At 47.7% G+C, this 17062-nt stretch overlaps 1 protein-coding gene across 1 annotated transcript in view; it reads right to left on the reverse strand.

Annotated features, from left to right (window-relative positions):
• Nucleotides 1-2648: 2648 nt before the first annotated feature.
• ROCK2 (Rho associated coiled-coil containing protein kinase 2) overlaps nt 2649-17062 on the reverse strand; it is a 150803-nt gene continuing 136389 nt past the window's right edge. Inside the window, exon 32 of the mRNA XM_083178553.1 lies at nt 2649-4464. Coding sequence (XP_083034679.1) covers nt 4461-4464 — 4 coding nt within the window. The 3' untranslated portion in view covers nt 2649-4460. The remainder of the gene's footprint in view (nt 4465-17062) is intronic.

The following is a 17062-nucleotide window of genomic DNA, read 5'->3' on the forward strand; positions in this document are numbered from 1 at the left end:
TAGAAGCATCACTAAGCGCAATGCTTATATACAGGCCAAATAGAAACAAACTTATGCAGAAATTTGACTGCACTCCTGTGACAAAAAGATACAATACTGGGGTAATACAGCCTAAATTAATAGGCTTTAACATAGGAGTGTGCAGACCTCATGGGACAGGCCGGATTCTCACGGCACGTGATTGGTTTCTATGTGAACATAAGGTAGCTTGTTTTGTACCTTTGTCCATGGCAAAAGAGGTTATAGACATCTTAAACGTTGGAATCAATTTACTTACGATATTGGATTGTTGTTAATCGTCTGCTCTATATTCAGCAGGTCTCCACAACTCACTCTGGGCCAGATGTACTACTGTAAGCTGGTCTTCGGGGGAGGTCAGCAAACATTTCAGGGGAGGAGGATGGCTCAGGAGAGCTGACTATGCATCAATGTCCTAAAACACAAGGTGATGTACAGGGCTTGGCTTAGCTCATCCCCCAGGGTCATCTGGTCAATGTCAGACAATGAGACAGCCTTCGTCCACATAAGCCACCAGTACAACACTTGCGGTACCATGAAGGTTAGTCACATCCTCCACTAGGCAAAGCGGCTGAGGTACCGTTACCGTACTAGGGATCCCAGAGCTCTCCCGGTAGATGCTCTGGTGGTCCATGGACATTCCTGCTCATCTACACTTTCTCCAATCTCAATCCAATGGGTTTTCCACAAGTTCAAACTAGAAGATGGGACAGTGATCCTAGTGGCCCCAGATTGGCCACAGTGGGTTTGGCATGTGGATATTCTTTCCATTAATGCTCCTATTTGTCTGCTTCTATGGCTGAACTACTGTCTCAGGGTCTGTACTTGCATACAGATCTGGCCTACCTCGCTTTGATGGAGTGTCTCCATCCATCCTTAGAGCAAAGAGCTTTTTAAGGAGGGTCACTCGTACCATACTTTATTCCTGGAAGCAGTCTCCATCTAGAACTTATTTTAGTAGACCTAATTTGAATGGTGTCCAGCCAGGGACTTCTACCCCAGGTCATTCCACATGACACAAGTCCTTACCTTTCTGCAGATGGATCTAGATTTGGGCCTCTGGCTCTCTTCTTGGTGCAATTATTCGTCCGGTCTGTTACTTTTTTTTTTTTTACAGATATTGCCCTCTTACCAGATATAAGGACATTTTTAACAAGATGTCTTCCACGTGAAGCCACCGGGGCTCCATGGAACCTGTTTCTTTGGGCTCCACAGTAGGCTGCCTTTGGATGCCGTAAACATTTGATGGTTTATATTAAAGATAAAACAGAGAAACAGAATTTGACATGGATAAGAATCTCTTGGCCCATCTACTGTGCCCTTTTCTATTTAACTTTTTGTCAACTACAAAACAATTTGTTCTTTAGGTCTTTGTAAGGATGTAATCATGCCTATACCAAGCATGTTTAATATACTTTACTCTTAGGGGGGTATTCAATGTCGGGGTCACGGCAGTCGGGCTTGCTCGACCGCCGTGACCCAGTCCCGTTCTCGGTCAGCTCGACCGAGAACACGCAGGCGGGATTCAATGTCCCGCCTGCCGGGGAGCGAAAAGGGGGCGTGGCTGCGAGTTGCAGCCGGGAAGAGGCGAGTTGCATTCGGCAGCTTGTCACTTCCCGGCTGTTCTCGGCAGAACGAGCCCGACAGCTATTGATGTCGGGCTCGTTCTGCCGAGATACCCTGCTCAATGCTGTCGGGGAAGACAATGGGAGGTGCTCGCCGGAGATTGAACATCCCCCTTAGTCTCTATCATCTTCTGAGGGAAGACTATCCACTACCCTTTCTGTGAAGTAAATTTTCCTCTGATTACTCATGAACCTCCCTCTCTCCATTGTATATCCTCATCTTCTAGTACTGCTCTCCCTAATGGACCTTGTTAAAACCCTTCATATATTTTAAAGTTTCTATCATGTCCCTCCCATTTCCCTTCTCCAAACTATACATATTGAGATTGTTTAGTCTTTCCCGGTACGCTTTGTGATGTAGGCCATGCACCATTTTAGTTGCCTTCTTTGTGCCATCTTTAATGTATTTATATCCTCCTGGGAGATATGGCCTCCAGAACTGAACACCGTATTCCAGATAAGGTCGTACCAAGGACCTATACAGTGGCATTTTTACTTCTAATTCCTCTCCCTACGCAACCAAGCGTCTGACTTCCTACCTCTTTGCTTTGTTACACTGCTCACCTGAAATAGTGACTCCTAGATCCCTTTCCTCCTCAGTAGTTTCCATTACAGCACTCAAGATACTATATTTAGCCTTTGGGTTTTTAAGACCCAGGTTCAGGATATTGCATTTAGTACTGCATCGGCTAGGTAGGTGTCTGCAGCTTCATGTGTTGACTACTAACGACTTACCTTTTGCATTTAAGAATATATTCTAATCATGTCTAAATTCCATTATTAACTGTAAAAATGAATAGTCATTGAGGCCTAAAGATCCATACTCACTGGGCTGGTGGGGGGACGGCTCATCGCTGGGCGGCTTTGAGCTGACAGCCGCTCAAACATGCTGTTTTGAACGAATGTCAGCTCAAAGTCGCCCAGTGTGTACGGGCATAAGGCAAATAATTTGCTGGACATATGGAGATGTTTGAGGAAAATAATAATCAGGCACGGAAGGCTACATGTTATATTTTATTGTCAATATGGTTAACATTTTGTCATACTGCTTTCTGTATAAAAACATGCACTTTGAGGGATATTTAGGCGTACAGCATGAATGAGCCCACATAAATTATATATATATATTTTTTTTCAATAAGACCATGTAAAAATATTTCAAATAAGCACCTCTGAGGTCCTTATTTCTTTCTTTTTCTTTTTACATCCCAGCTAAACATTCTTCAAATGTTCTGTACGAAATGTATTCTATACTCTAGAGCTAGGTGGTGCTAGAGAGCAGTTCCTGAAATATTAAAAGTACATCTACAGTATAAGGGAAGCTTGTGGCAGCCCATGTTTTATGTGCGTGTGCTAGGAACACTTAAAAAAAAACAAAAAAAAAAAAACATTTATTAAATCACAGATCTTATTTTTTTTTCCCTCCAGCAATAAAAACATATCTAGAATAGAACACAAAAACAAGGCCAAAAGAAGTCATAGCACTTAACGTGTACCCTTTGCCTACGGGATGAGGCACGGTGGATGCAGCCATGTTGTGTTATGACCACTACTCATAAGAATGTAGCCAATCGATTCTCTAGAAGAATAAGGCACCCAGCAGAATGCAGCCAATCAGGTCACTAGGATCTAGTGACCTCACAGAGGCTCCTTGAGGCTGCACTCACACAAAATGGCTGCCATCACTGTGGATAGGCTACAGGCACATTCAAATAAAACCTATTTTTTTGTTTTTGGTGACTAATACTGAGGACTGGAGGGAGAATGTATAATTCAAGGTCTAGGTTTTACCATATAATGATAGCTCCACACATTTCCATACATTCAAGGAGGCTGGTAATGTTATACCTTGTGAGTTAAAAAAGAAAAAAAAATAGTGCGCCAGTCCCCATCTACCCCCTCAGAAGAAAATAAAACACATTTTTCAGCCAATGACCTGGAGCTTAGTGATGAAATGGCCAAACTAATTGGACATGTTTAAATTAAGGCATTCAGTTTCTGGAAGATGATCCTGCAGTTACTGAGGCTTCGCGAGTGACTCTGCGAAGCGCGAGCATGCAATTTATGTATCGTCCCTCTGTATGGGACAGATCGGGGTTTAGACACTATGGCTTTTGTACATGTGCATAGTTGCAACTGCAGGTATTACTCAAAGAAGTACAAAAATAAAGGATGCCGTTCTCACATAGCCTCTTAGGGTACAGTACAATATAAATATATACATGGTATATCTGTCTTTCGTTCAGGAGCTGGTTAGTTGGCTGCATCTGAGCTTTACGTAGCACCAAAACCGCCGTGGAAGATGTCAGTTGTGCTGCCGGCGCCGCTTGTAGCCCAGATGTAGTGTAGATTCGACAGGGGGAAAGGTCTGTGGAACCGGTGCCGGACCTCCCTGCTCACGGTCTTCGAGTGAAGCTTTTACGTCCCCGACAGTGGTAAAAAGCCACCTTCCGAAATGTAATGGAAAAAAAAATTGCTTTGCCAATTTTTGGGGCGGTTACCTGAGAGCTGTGAAGCGGAGCCGAGGGTATTCAATCCGGGGCAGGGTCCTGCTTATCCCAGTGACCTCTGACCCCCCTGAGCATTCCAGAGCCACTTGTCAGGCAATACATTATTTTATTTTCCTCTTTCTTTATATATTGCAGCAACAATTTTGTAAACCTCTGATATATATAGCACAGTCTCTTAGGAAATATAGTCGTTTATTTTACATTTTTGACATGTTAGCACACCGTGTTTTGCCTGCAGTCTTTTGTTTGCTTTTTTAAATGGAAGAAATCATTATGTTGAAATGGGAACTGCATTCACAGAAGGCAGTTAGCTGCAAGGCAAGGAGAGAAAAGAATTAGCAACCAATAAAATTGTAGAATTGCACTGAGGTGAAATTATATAATTTTATATATACATATACACACATACACTAATAGAACCTCAGCAGATATTAGGGGGGGAGGGGTTTATGTAGAAGTATTTACACATTCTGTTCACAACTGCATTTTAGGAGATGCTGTTAATAAACATTGGACATGCCTTATGAAGATAAAACTCTTGACTGCTTCAAACTGTGGCCATCCAGCTGTTGCAAAACTACACATCCCAGCATGCCTTGCTATAGTTTTAACATTCCCTAGCAGCAAAACAGTGACAAGGCATGATGGGACTTGTAGTTTCACAATAGCTGGAGAGCCATAGTTTGAACATGCATTGTCTATATAGTGTAACGTTCAGTTCAGTAGATTGCACACACTAAACCAAAGAAGCTATAGTATTTAAACCAGACTCAGTGTCCTGTCCCCTGATGTAACTATCCATATTTACCATGTACTTGTCCTAAATTGTCTTGTACTGTAATTTATCTGTTTTTGCTCATTTGTCTATTGTTAGGCGCTGCGGAACCTTTGTGGTGCCATATAAATGAACAACAATAATAATAGTGACTGCATATTTAGTTTAAACATGCCAACTTGTTGCTTTCAAGTAAAAAATACACAACACCGCAAAGCCATCACACACACACACAAAAGAAACAAAGGAAACCGCAAAAGAAAACATAAAAGACATGCATTCTACTATCTGAAGAATAGGAAATGGTCTTCATACTAGCAACCTGCATCTTCCAAAGCCTGCGCAGTTCCTCTTCCCTGCCTGGGGTGTTGCTCTCTGCTGTGCTGCTAGCACAATGTGGTCTGTATTACAGCACAGATACGTAGACCAGACCTGTATTAGAAGCATCATAGCAGAGAGCTACACCCCAGGCAGGAAAAAGGAACAGGTTTTTAAAAATGCAGGTTCCAATCCGGACGGTGAATGAGGAACCTAGGTCTTTCACTGCTTAGTAGTGCAGCTCTGATGCACACACCTTCTTCGGTGCCCTAACCAGTATCTTATACACTACATACTGTACATCTTAATAGCTACAAACCACACCGTACGTATGATGTAAAAAATACCTGTTCCCTACATAAATGACCATTTATTAATGACTGCGCCTAGTTATTCTCCTTGTCCCTAGTAACATGCAGAACGATGAGCTATGTAAATGGATAAAATAAACCATAATAATTATTGGTTCTACCTCACACAACCACCGCCCCTGTTAGGAGTAGGCTACAGGCGGACTTTAAACCCTTTTAAGTCAGCAAATCAGGCCGTTGGCGGACACAAGTACAAGTCTTCAAACCGGATGCACAATCCAAACTCAAAACGCAGGCATGAAAAGATTGTCTGCACCAAAATGCGCCGATCAATCTCCAAATCCAATTACCCAGTGTTACTGCTTCAGAAATCAAAAACATCTTCCTCATCATCCTCAACGTCATCAAGAGACCAGTCCCAGTCTTTAAAAGCCAGGTCAAGCAGTCTGCAACAGGACGTGAAGGTTTAGGAGAGAACGGCTAGAGTACAAACCGTTTCTGTATTCCGGTGGGTAGTCAGGCGAGTATTGATCGGCAGGTAGAAGAGGGCGTGTTGCAACATTAAATCTCATCCTATGCCACCTCCGTAACGACCGACTTACCTGTACGCCACAAACCAAAACTGAAGAGGATAGAGTGCAGTCATTTCAGCTATATAAACTAGCAGTAGGAAGCAATTCGGTGGCATTTCTGCTTCATTCAAACTTCAAGCTAGCATAAGGCAATAGCTCACTGCTATACTGACTGAAATCTGAAGTTTACATTCCAGAGTTCAAAATGTCAGCAGTGCCAGTGTTTTCCTCTAGAGGGCGGCAAGCTTCTACTACCTGTACAACCTGGAAAATGGTTATTATGGAGTCTTATCTGTTGGACTGATCAAGAATGATTTAATGAATGAAAGTACCAGTGTCAGGCAATTATGCAGTAAATAACACCTGGCTTGGGGATCATACACCACATCTCCCTTCTGTAGAGAAGTCCCATCACAGTTTATGGCAAATGCATTTAAAAAGGAAACTTCAGAGAAGACTTTTTTTAAACAGTGTTTCATATACGAGGCAGAAAAAGAGTCTGCAAAGATCATTTACAATTACTTGGAGAATCAAATACACGCTGCCTAAATATCAGTCAAGACACCCTGAATTAATGACAAAAGATATATATATATATATATATATATATATATATATATAGGTACTTATGTATTATCTGGGCTCCCATGTTAAATGCAACCCCATTTTTTCATACCCCTACTATCCAACTACGCATGGAGTTGATTTTATATAGTGTGGCGAGCGCAGCGAGCCACCGTGCCCGAAGCGTGGCGAGCGCAGCGAGCCCCGCGAGGGGACGCGGTCTCATAAGAAAAACGGGAGCCCAGATATTACATAAGTACCTATATATATATATATATATATATATATATATATATATATATATATATATATATATATATATATATATATATATATATATATATATATATATATATATATATATATATATATATATATATATATATATATTTGGGTGTAAAAATTCACATTAATCCCTAATGCCAGGGGCGTAACTACCATAGGTGCAGGAAATGCAGCTGCTATGGGGCCCAGAACTGAAAGGGGCCATCTTCCCCATAAGTGTTACATGTGGCACATACATTTTTTAACCATTAGGTGGTATATAGGGGCCCTTACAAACTTTTGCTATGGGCCTACAAATATCTAGTTACACAACTGCCTACAGCCTCGTGCTGGAAAGGATATAGGAAATTACAGTATGAACATTTTAGGTCTAATGGCGCCCATACATCTACAGATCGTTTGTCAGATAGGGCTGATTGGAACAAAAACCTGGTAATATCTTAATGACAGTTTTTGGCAGTTTTTCAGCATTTCAAAGCAAATGGTCAACTGTCATTTGCTCTCATCCGATACCAGGATTTTGTTCCAACCAACCCAATCTGACAATCGATCTGTAGATGTATGGCCAGCTTTACAATCTATGGGGAAATAAGTAGCCAGCGCACCAATTTACAGTTGCTGATTGCAGCCCTGTGACTGTTCTGACTGTGGTCATGTCGCTACAAGCCTCAGGCTAACATCTGCTGTACATCCCAGTCAGCTCCTTGTCCCTCAATCCCTAATTCAGGAATGGGGAACCTGCGGCCCGCCAGCTGTTGCTGGATTACACATCCCAGCATGCTCTGCAACAGCTGTAGCAGTGTATGCTGGGATGTGTAGTTCAACAACATCTGGAGGGTTCAAAGGTTCCCCATTCCTGCTTTAATGGATTGCTGGTAATCTGTTATCTGCTGGGCACCTCTTCTGCATCATACTTTACATCTGCCACACTGGTTTAACAGCTCTTATGCCAAGTATGGATAGCAGGGTGTGCCAGAGTGCCAGCATCGCGAATGTCAGCAGTTGGCACGTCAACAATGTGATTTGGCATTGCTTTGTGATCTGACCCCAACCACAGCCTGATCCTAATCATTCTGACTGGTAACACTATGAGGGGAATTCAACTGTTTATCACCCCACCAATCTCCCATCTAAATTGAGGAAAGAAAGCAGGGAGCTATTCAATTGCTGCTCCTGATCGTGATCACTATGGTCGGGTTTAGCCAGGTCAAGCAGCTAAACCAATGGGCGTGACGCGAAAAGTCCAGTTTCAACGTGCAAATTGGTCACTTTCCACGTATTTCACCTCACCACATTCGGGGAGTTCCAGCTCATATACCGGGCAGCCGATCACAACCGTACATAACAACAATTGAATAGCTCTATTAGGCGCCATCTGCTGGCTGCCGGCACACAAAAGATTGAATTTCCCCCTAAGGATTTTCCATTGTTAAAGGCTAATCATGGTCCGTTACCTTATCTGCCCTCTTGAACCCTTACATCACCCATCAGAACTGTTCCGTATCCACATTTTCCCCGTACAGTTCTATTCCTGGGTTGGCACCATTCACTATGCACCATGGTGCAGTGTCTATAAGGCCAGCACTTGGCAACATCTCCTAGCACTGCAAAATCCACCGATTGGGACCAGGGCACCTTAGGCATACTGCGGGCAAGCTCAACACTCTGGCAGCTGCTGGACTACCCCCCGCCTCTTCACTCTGAGCCCATGCCCGTGGCACCCGCTCACCTTCACCTCAGCACCGCTGCTGTCTGTATAGCAGGGCAGACAGAAGCAGAGACTGCATGATTCAGAAGTTGGGATGTAGGGGTTCTTCCATTGGTGTAAATTGGCTTCGAGTCAAATGATGACCCAGGTTATACTGCCCTTCAACACCCTGCTCAAATCCTAGGTTAACATGCCAGATCAACCCGGAAATAACCTGGGATTTCCAGTCCGTATAAAAAGGGGATTTTGTACTTACCGTTAAATCCTTTTCTCAGACTCCATAGGTGACACTGGAGAGTTACAGTGGGGAATAGAAGGCGACCACAGGGAGCTTGGGCACTTTAGAATAATTAATAGTGACTAACTCCTCCCCTTCTACTTCCTCTCCTAGGCAGTTAAGTATGTGCCCGGAGGGAGCTGGAAGAAAGGAAAGACAACCCACTTCCGAGAGGAGGTCAAACATAACATAACAAGTCACACACACACTCACTCACATAGAGTGAACATATAGTTTGAAGAATAGCATTCATAACAGAATGAACTCATCCATAAAACTTAGTAAAACTTAGAACTCAGACTGAGTACAGTAGTCTCTTTAACCTCAGGTAATTGACCAACCTGAAAACCAAACAGTAAACCGGAGAGACAGCGTCGGTTGGGGGTCCAGTGTCACCTATGGAGTCTGAGAAAAGGATTTAACGGTAAGTACAAAATCCCCTTTTCTCTTTCCTCCACTAGGTGACACTGGAGAGTTACAGTGGGGACGTCCCAGAGCTCCCAACACGGGTGGGATGACGCTGAGAACCCCTTAACACAGAACGGCCAAACCGCGAGGCGGCCGCCGCAAAAGTGTCAAACTTGTAAAAGCGGACAAAGGTCCTCTGACCAGACCACGTAGCCGCTCTACATAGATCCTGTATAGAAACTCCACGGGCAGCCGCCCAGGAGGTACCCATCGACCTTGTAGAATGGGCGGAAATTGAAGAAGGTGGCGCCCTAGAGGAGGCCACATAAGCTTGACGAATTGTCAATCTGATCCACCTGGCCAGGACCTGCTTGGAGGCTGGCCAACCAGGACGCAAGGAGTCATAGAGGACAAATAAGGCATCCGACTTACGTACAGACTCCGTTCTGGCCACGTAAATTCGCAAGGCCCGGACCACGTCCAGCGCCCTAGACTCCTGTGAGTCCTCCCGAAAGGCCGGCACCACAATAGGTTGGTTAATGTGGAAAGCCGAGACCACCTTTGGGAGAAAAACACTAGAGGTGCGCAGCTCTGCTCTATCCTCATGGAAACGTAAGAAGGGTGCCTTACAAGAAAGAGCACTGAGCTCCGACACCCTTCTAGCTGAAGCCAAGGCCAATAGTATGACAGTCTTCCAGGTGACGTATTTTAGTTCCACCTCCTCCATGGGCTCAAATACAGAGGACTGGAGAAAAGCCAGTACCACGTCCAGGTCCCATGGAGCAGTAGGAGGTCTGAAGGGAGGTTGCAGCCGCAACACCCCCTGGAAGAAAGTCTGTACCTGAGGAAGAAGAGCCAGCTTCTTCTGGAAAAAAATGGAGAGGGCGGATACTTGAACCTTCAAGGACCCCAGCCGGAGTCCTGAGGCCAAACCCTTTTGCAAGAATAGCAGTAATCTGGCCAGTTTGAAGTTCACCGGAGAAACCCTCCTGGATTCGCACCAGGCCACATAGGCCCTCCAGATGCGGTGGTAATGCACTGAGGTAACCTGCTTTCTGGCTCCTATCATGGTTGGAATCACCGCCTGCGGGATCCCTGCCTTCCTCAAGATGGACCTCTCAACAGCCATGCCGTCAAATGAAGCTGCTGTAAGTTGGGACAGGCGAACGGACCCTGTGTCAGCAGGTCTTCGCAGAGAGGCAGAGGCCATGGCTCGTCTACTAACAGGCCCGTTAGTACCGTGTACCACGACCGGCGAGGCCAGTCCGGGGCAATGAACAGCACCGTCACCGACTCCCGTCGGATTCTCTGCAGAACCCGAGGGATGAGAGGCACTGGAGGGAAGATGTAAAGGAACTGATCCGTCCAGGGTGCCGTGAGAGCGTCCACAGCCACCGCCTGTGGATCTCTTGTCCGAGCGCAGTACCGGGGCAACTGATGGTTGTGTCTGGAGGCCATCATGTCTATCTGCGGACAACCCCACCGACGGGTCAGGGTCTGGAAGACCAGAGGGTTCAGACACCACTCTCCGTGGTGTAAGTCCCGCCGGCTGAGGTAGTCCGCCTCCCAATTTTCCACGCCTGGAATGAAAATGGCGGACACGGCCCCTGCGTGCTCCTGCACCCAGCACAGAATCCTCTTTACCTCTCTCATCGCTGCACGGCTGCGGGTGCCTCCCTGCTTGTTGATGTAAGCCACCGCCATGGCATTGTCGGACTGCACCCTGATGTCCCTGTTCCGGAGAACCACTTCTGCCCAGAGCATGGCGTAATACACTGCTCGCAGTTCCAGCACATTGATGGACATCTGTGCTTCCTCCGGGGTCCACAGTCCTTGGAAGTGGAGGCCCAGCGTGACCGCTCCCCAGCCCCTGAGGCTGGCGTCCGTGGTGAGGAGCGTCCAATTGTGAATGGCGAACCTCCTCCCCTCCTGCAGATTGCTGGAGTTGAGCCACCACGCCAGTGACGCTCGAGCCTGATGGGAGAGAGAGATCCTCTGCTGTAGAAACAGGTGTGAGCCTGTCCACTGGCGGAGCAGACACAGATGGAAGGGGCGAGATCGAAACCGCCCGTACTGCACCGCCTCGAACGTGGCCACCATCCTTCCCAGCAGCTTTGTGCAAAGGAGAACTGTGACTGTTCGATGCTGCAGCACCAGTCGAACCGCTTCCTGCAGGGACAAGATCTTGTCCATGGGGAGGAACACCCTTCTCTGGACAGTGTCCAGAATCATCCCTAGGAACAGGATCCTCTGCGATGGGGTCAGCTGTGACTTCTGGAGGTTGAGCATCCAGCCATGGGACTCCAGGGTCCGACGTGTCAGTTGGATGTTGTGCAGCAGAACCTCCTTGGACGGAGCCTTCAGCAGAAGGTCGTCCAAATAAGGGACAATGGTAACTCCCTGAGCCCTGAGTATTTCCATCATGACAGCCATCACTTTGGTAAATACCCGAGGCGCAGAGGAGAGGCCGAATGGGAGGGCTCGGAACTGTAGGTGATAGGTCTGAACAGCAAACCGCAAGAATGCCTGGTGAGGAGGCCAGATTGGGATATGCAGGTATGCATCTTTGATATCGATGGATACAAGAAACTCCCCTGGTTCCAGGCCTGCAATGACAGACTGGAGAGACTCCATCTTGAAGCGAGTGAACCGCAAGAAAGGGTTGAGCTGCTTCAGGTTCAAGATGGGTCTCACTGAGCCGTCCGGCTTGGGAACCAGAAAAAGGCTGGAATAGAAACCCCTTGCCCTTTCTGGTTCCGGGACCGGGATAACCACCCCTTGGTCCCTGAGCTTTTGGATGGCGGCCTGTAAGGCCCTGCCTTTTTCCTGAGAAGCTGGCAAACCTGTGGGAAAAAAACGTTGAGGAGGAGGCAACAAGAAATATCTTGTAGCCTACTGCTACCAGGTCCTTTACCCATGCATCCTTGCATGAACCGGCCCATACCTGATGGTAAAAGAGAAGCCGGCCTCCCACCCTGTGATCTGGACAGGAGCTGGGGGAGTCATGCTGAGGGCTTTGAGGTAACCTTTGCATCAAGTATTGGAGCACTGGCTGATCCTCTGCCTCTTCCTCGGAAGCCTCTGGAGCTGGTAGCCGCTCCCCTAGACCTACCCCTGAATCTGGGGTTGGGCCGGAAGGACCGAAAGGACTGCCCTCCAGTAGTAGGAAATGACCTACGTGGGGGAGGGGCTGCAGTGGGCAGGAACTGAGACTTACCCCCTGTAGCCTGCGAAATCATTTTGTCCAGCTCTGGACCAAAGAGGGCCTCCCCAGCAAAGGGTAATGCCTCCACCGCCTTTTTGGAGTCGGCATCTGCATTCCACTGTCTCAACCAAAGAATACGGCGAGCAGAAACTGAGAGAGCAGAAATACGGGCCGCAAGCATACAAACGTCTGAAGAGGCTTCAACCAAGTAACCTGCAGCCTCACGTATGTGTTCCACTAAGAGCAACATATCACTTGCCCCTGGGTCTAGAGAGGAGGCCACCTGGGATGCCCATACCTCCATGGCCCTATTGACCCAGCAACCCACCTGTGCCGGACGTTGTAAAAGACCAGCGGCTGTATAAATATTCTTCAGAGCACTCTCTAACCGCCTATCAGACACATCCTTAAGGGTAGAGGCTCCTGGAATGGGTAACACTGTCTTTTTGGACAAGCGTGATACCGAAGAATTAACAGCAGGTGGCGTCTCACAAGACTTTCTAGCATCCTTAGGAAAAGGATAGGCAGTGAAAAATCTCTGGGACACCTGAAATTTTTTGTCTGGGTGTAACCAGGCTTTCTGCAAGTGTTCATCCAGCTCCTCTGAGGCTGGGAAATATGCAGACTGTTTTTGCTTTTTAGCAAACACTGAGGGACGCGCAGCCGGTCTCACCTCCTCTGTGACATTGAGGGTTAACCGGACTGCTTGTATTAAGTCCTCTAAACCCTGAGAAGGGACATCAGTGTCCTGTATAAGCGGAGCATCAGGCTCAGCCTCAGGCTGAGCATCAGGGTCATGGAATTCACCCTCCTCTAGAGCTGGCATGTCATCATCTGTATCATCTAACAGAGGGACCTGAGGAAACATCCTACTAGCAGAAGCCAGTCTAGGGGGAGGGGGTGAGGAGGTGTCTGCATGCAATGCTCTAGACAAACTCTCCACAGCAGAGGTTAACTCTGCCTGCTGATCCCTGGCTGCATCCCTATCTTGTCTGGCAGAAGATAACTCAGAGGCTAGCTGAGAAATTACTGTAGACAATTGTGAAGCCCATACAGGAGGTTCCTGCCCCGTTGTAGTTGGGGTGGGGGCTGGGGATGCAGTACATGAGGGACATAAAATGGCGCCCTCCGCGTGTGGCGCGAACTTATTGCTGCAGTTTTTGCACGCAATCTTTTTACCAGCCATCATACACTCCGCAATCTTACACAGAAAGGAGAGAAAGATGGAATACCGGACAGGAGAGGAGGTATAGGAAAGAGGCAGAGTCTGCCACGAGGCCGCTACGCGCACTGTATATAAATATAACTTGCGCCGGCTAAGGGACCTTTTTGGACACAGTCCAAGCTGCCCTGACCTCCTATGTCCCGCTGTGACTCACTGAACCAGGGTCACCGGCACTTCACAGACGCTTCGAGGGAGCCGCGGATCACGCTGCTGCTTCAATGGCCGCCGCTCCTACAAAGAAGGAGGAAGCGGAAGTACCCAGCATGCCGCGCTCTCGCTCCTCAGGAATGGCGCCGTGTTTAAAAGTGCGCTGCCGCGGCTTTTTACACTGAATCCCCCGCTAGCGGGGAATCAGTGTTATACTTACCCCTGCCGTAGCTGTCGGGTGCGGCATGCTGAGTGGTCCTCGAGGCGCGCTGCAAGCAGCGGCGACGGGACCTCAGGATCAGTGGATCCTGCAGCCAGGTACCGGAGGCGAGCTGCATGCAGTTGCGACCGGACCTGCCGACAGCGCCCGCGTCGCAGGCAGGTAGGGACAGGGAGCTACCTGCCTGTCCTCTTTGCTGATTGTAGCATCATTATATTAAATAAAAAAAAAAAAAACTATAAAGCTCAGGAGTGAGCCTTGAACGCACCCAGCTCCCGCAGGGCACATGCTAAAACTGCCTAGGAGAGGAAGTAGAAGGGGAGGAGTTAGTCACTATTAATTATTCTAAAGTGCCCAAGCTCCCTGTGGTCGCCTTCTATTCCCCACTGTAACTCTCCAGTGTCACCTAGTGGAGGAAAGAGAAAGGGGTATTACATAAATTGTACACAATTATTCCTCCCATACTTGTCTAAGACTTGCTTTTTCCTCATTACTATGGCTGTAGCACCCAACACTAATGGGGCCTACACACAGCGATGTGTAGCGCTATGTACTGAGTGAGCGGTCAGCGCCGGTGTTCTACGGTGAGAGAACACCGCCAATGACGAGATTTATACTCCCTGCTCATTCTTCATACTACCGGCGATAGCGCTGCACGGTGCCACGCACCGCTATCGCTCGCCTCTACACACACATAGCGATGTAGGGTCATTTTCTAAGCGATCTAGTCAAATCGCTTAGAAAATGGCTAGGCCCCATAACTGGTGACATAATACAGTAATGAGGAGTCCTGTCCCAATACAGATGCATTGCCACCTTGTAGGCTACAGAGGGGGAGAAAGGAGCAAGAGGAACAACCCAAAGCTGCCGGATCGGTAACTTATCAGCCCGTCTCTTGCACCCTCTCTATGTAACTGCCAGGTGGTGAGACGGACAGGTTAGTAACTGTACCCATTGCCGCTTAAACTAAATATGACTGCCGACTATAATTGGTGCTATGCTTAGTTAGTAAGAAAACAATACATGTGAATGGTCTGCACAAGGATGATGTGCGAGTGACAGGACAAACTGAAATCTTCCATACAATTAGTCCTTCATACAGGGTTAGCCAATGGGTGAAGATCTACAGTGCCTAAATAGACAGCCAATCGGTTGACACCATGGGGTCAAAAGGTCAACATGTTGTTTTTTTTGCCTCATCTATCTGTTACCCTCAGGCAGATACTTTCCACTTGGATAATAAATCAAGAAAATGTTGGGAAAATCTAAAAAAAAAAAAAAAAAATCCCCAAAAATGAGTCTACCAGTGTCAACCTTTTGTTCCTGTCGAACATATGGTGTCCTCTATTGGCTAACTAGACAGTGAAGATCTATCAGCCGGATACCTTAGGCCAGGCATGTTCAAACTATGGCCCTCCAGCTGTTGTGAAACTACAAGTCCCATCATGCCTTGCCACAGTTTTGCTATTAGGAAATGCTACAACTATGGCAAGGCATGCTGGGATGTGTAGTTACACAACAGCTGGAGGGCCATAGTTTGGACATGCCTGCTTTTGGCAACCAGGCTCCGGGACTAGTGACCACACATTTAAAGATACAATCCAAACAAATACACCGGCATTGCGCAGGTTAATTGAAGCCACGGCGATGGAGCGATGCATGCTGGGAATGGGGCAGACAGCGGGTGACCACTCTTACTTACGGTTACATATGAAAAGCCCAATATAATATCAATGGAGAACAATTCGGAGGGCGGGGCCAGTGCTGGAATCAGAATTAGTAACAAGAAGGATACAATGAAAAGGAAAGCCTCTGCATGGACCCCCCTTGGTGCCAGGATGGGCGGGCAGTAAGCACACAGATTCTCCTGGCAAATGGTAATGACATGTGACAAGCAATGGAGACGCAAGCAAAGACAGGGTATGGGTCAATGGGTCGGCCAACTTTAGGTCAAGATGCATTGGGTTTACCACTGAAGATCAACGCCTGAAATAGGTCAACACAGTCTGAAGGTCGACACAAGCATTAGGTCAACAGTCAAAAAGTCAACATGAGTTTCGCATTTTTCCCCCTGAATGTCAACACAGTCGACATGGGCACCGTCTAAGTGTACCGCGTCCCCGCTTCAGGGCACACTATTATATTCTCCCTCCACGCCATAGTGGATGGTAGGGCATGAAATACCGCCTGTCGGCACAAAAAAAAAAGAGAGACACACACTCACGTCGACCTTCCCATAGTCTACCTTCAGTGGTTGACCCAATGCAGGTTGACCTTAATGATGTCGACCTAATGACCGTATACCCAAAGACAGGTCTATGCAGCTGCAACCGGGAGAGCGCAGGCCTATGCAGCTGCAACCGGGAGAGTGCAGGCCTATGCAGCTGCAACCGGGAGAGCGCAGGCCTATGCAGCTGCAACCGGGAGAGCACAGGCCTATGCAGCTGCAACCGGGAGAGCGCAGGCCTATGCAGCTGTAACCGGGAGAGCGCAGGCCTATGCAGCTGCAACCGGGAGAGCACAGGCCTATGCAGCTGCAACCGGGAGAGCGCAGGCCTATGCAGCTGCAACCGGGAGAGCACAGGCCTATGCAGCTGTAACCGGGAGAGCACAGGCCTATGCAGCTGCAATCGGGAGAGCACAGGCCTATGCAGCTGCAACCGGGAGAGCGCAGGCCTATGCAGCTGCAACCGGGAGAGTGCAGGCCTATGCAGCTGCAACCGGGAGAGCACAGGCCTATGCAGCTGCAACCGGGAGAGCGCAGGCCTATGCAGCTGCAACCGGGAGAGCACAGGCCTATGCAGCTGCAACCGGGAGAGCACAGGCCTATGCAGCTGCAACCGGGAGAGCGCAGGCCTATGCAGCTGCAACCGGGAGAGCACAGGCCTATGCAG

Source organism: Crinia signifera, chromosome 3 (assembly GCF_055691185.1).
Source record: "Crinia signifera chromosome 3, ASM5569118v1, whole genome shotgun sequence".
Taxonomy (NCBI): domain Eukaryota; kingdom Metazoa; phylum Chordata; class Amphibia; order Anura; family Myobatrachidae; genus Crinia; species Crinia signifera.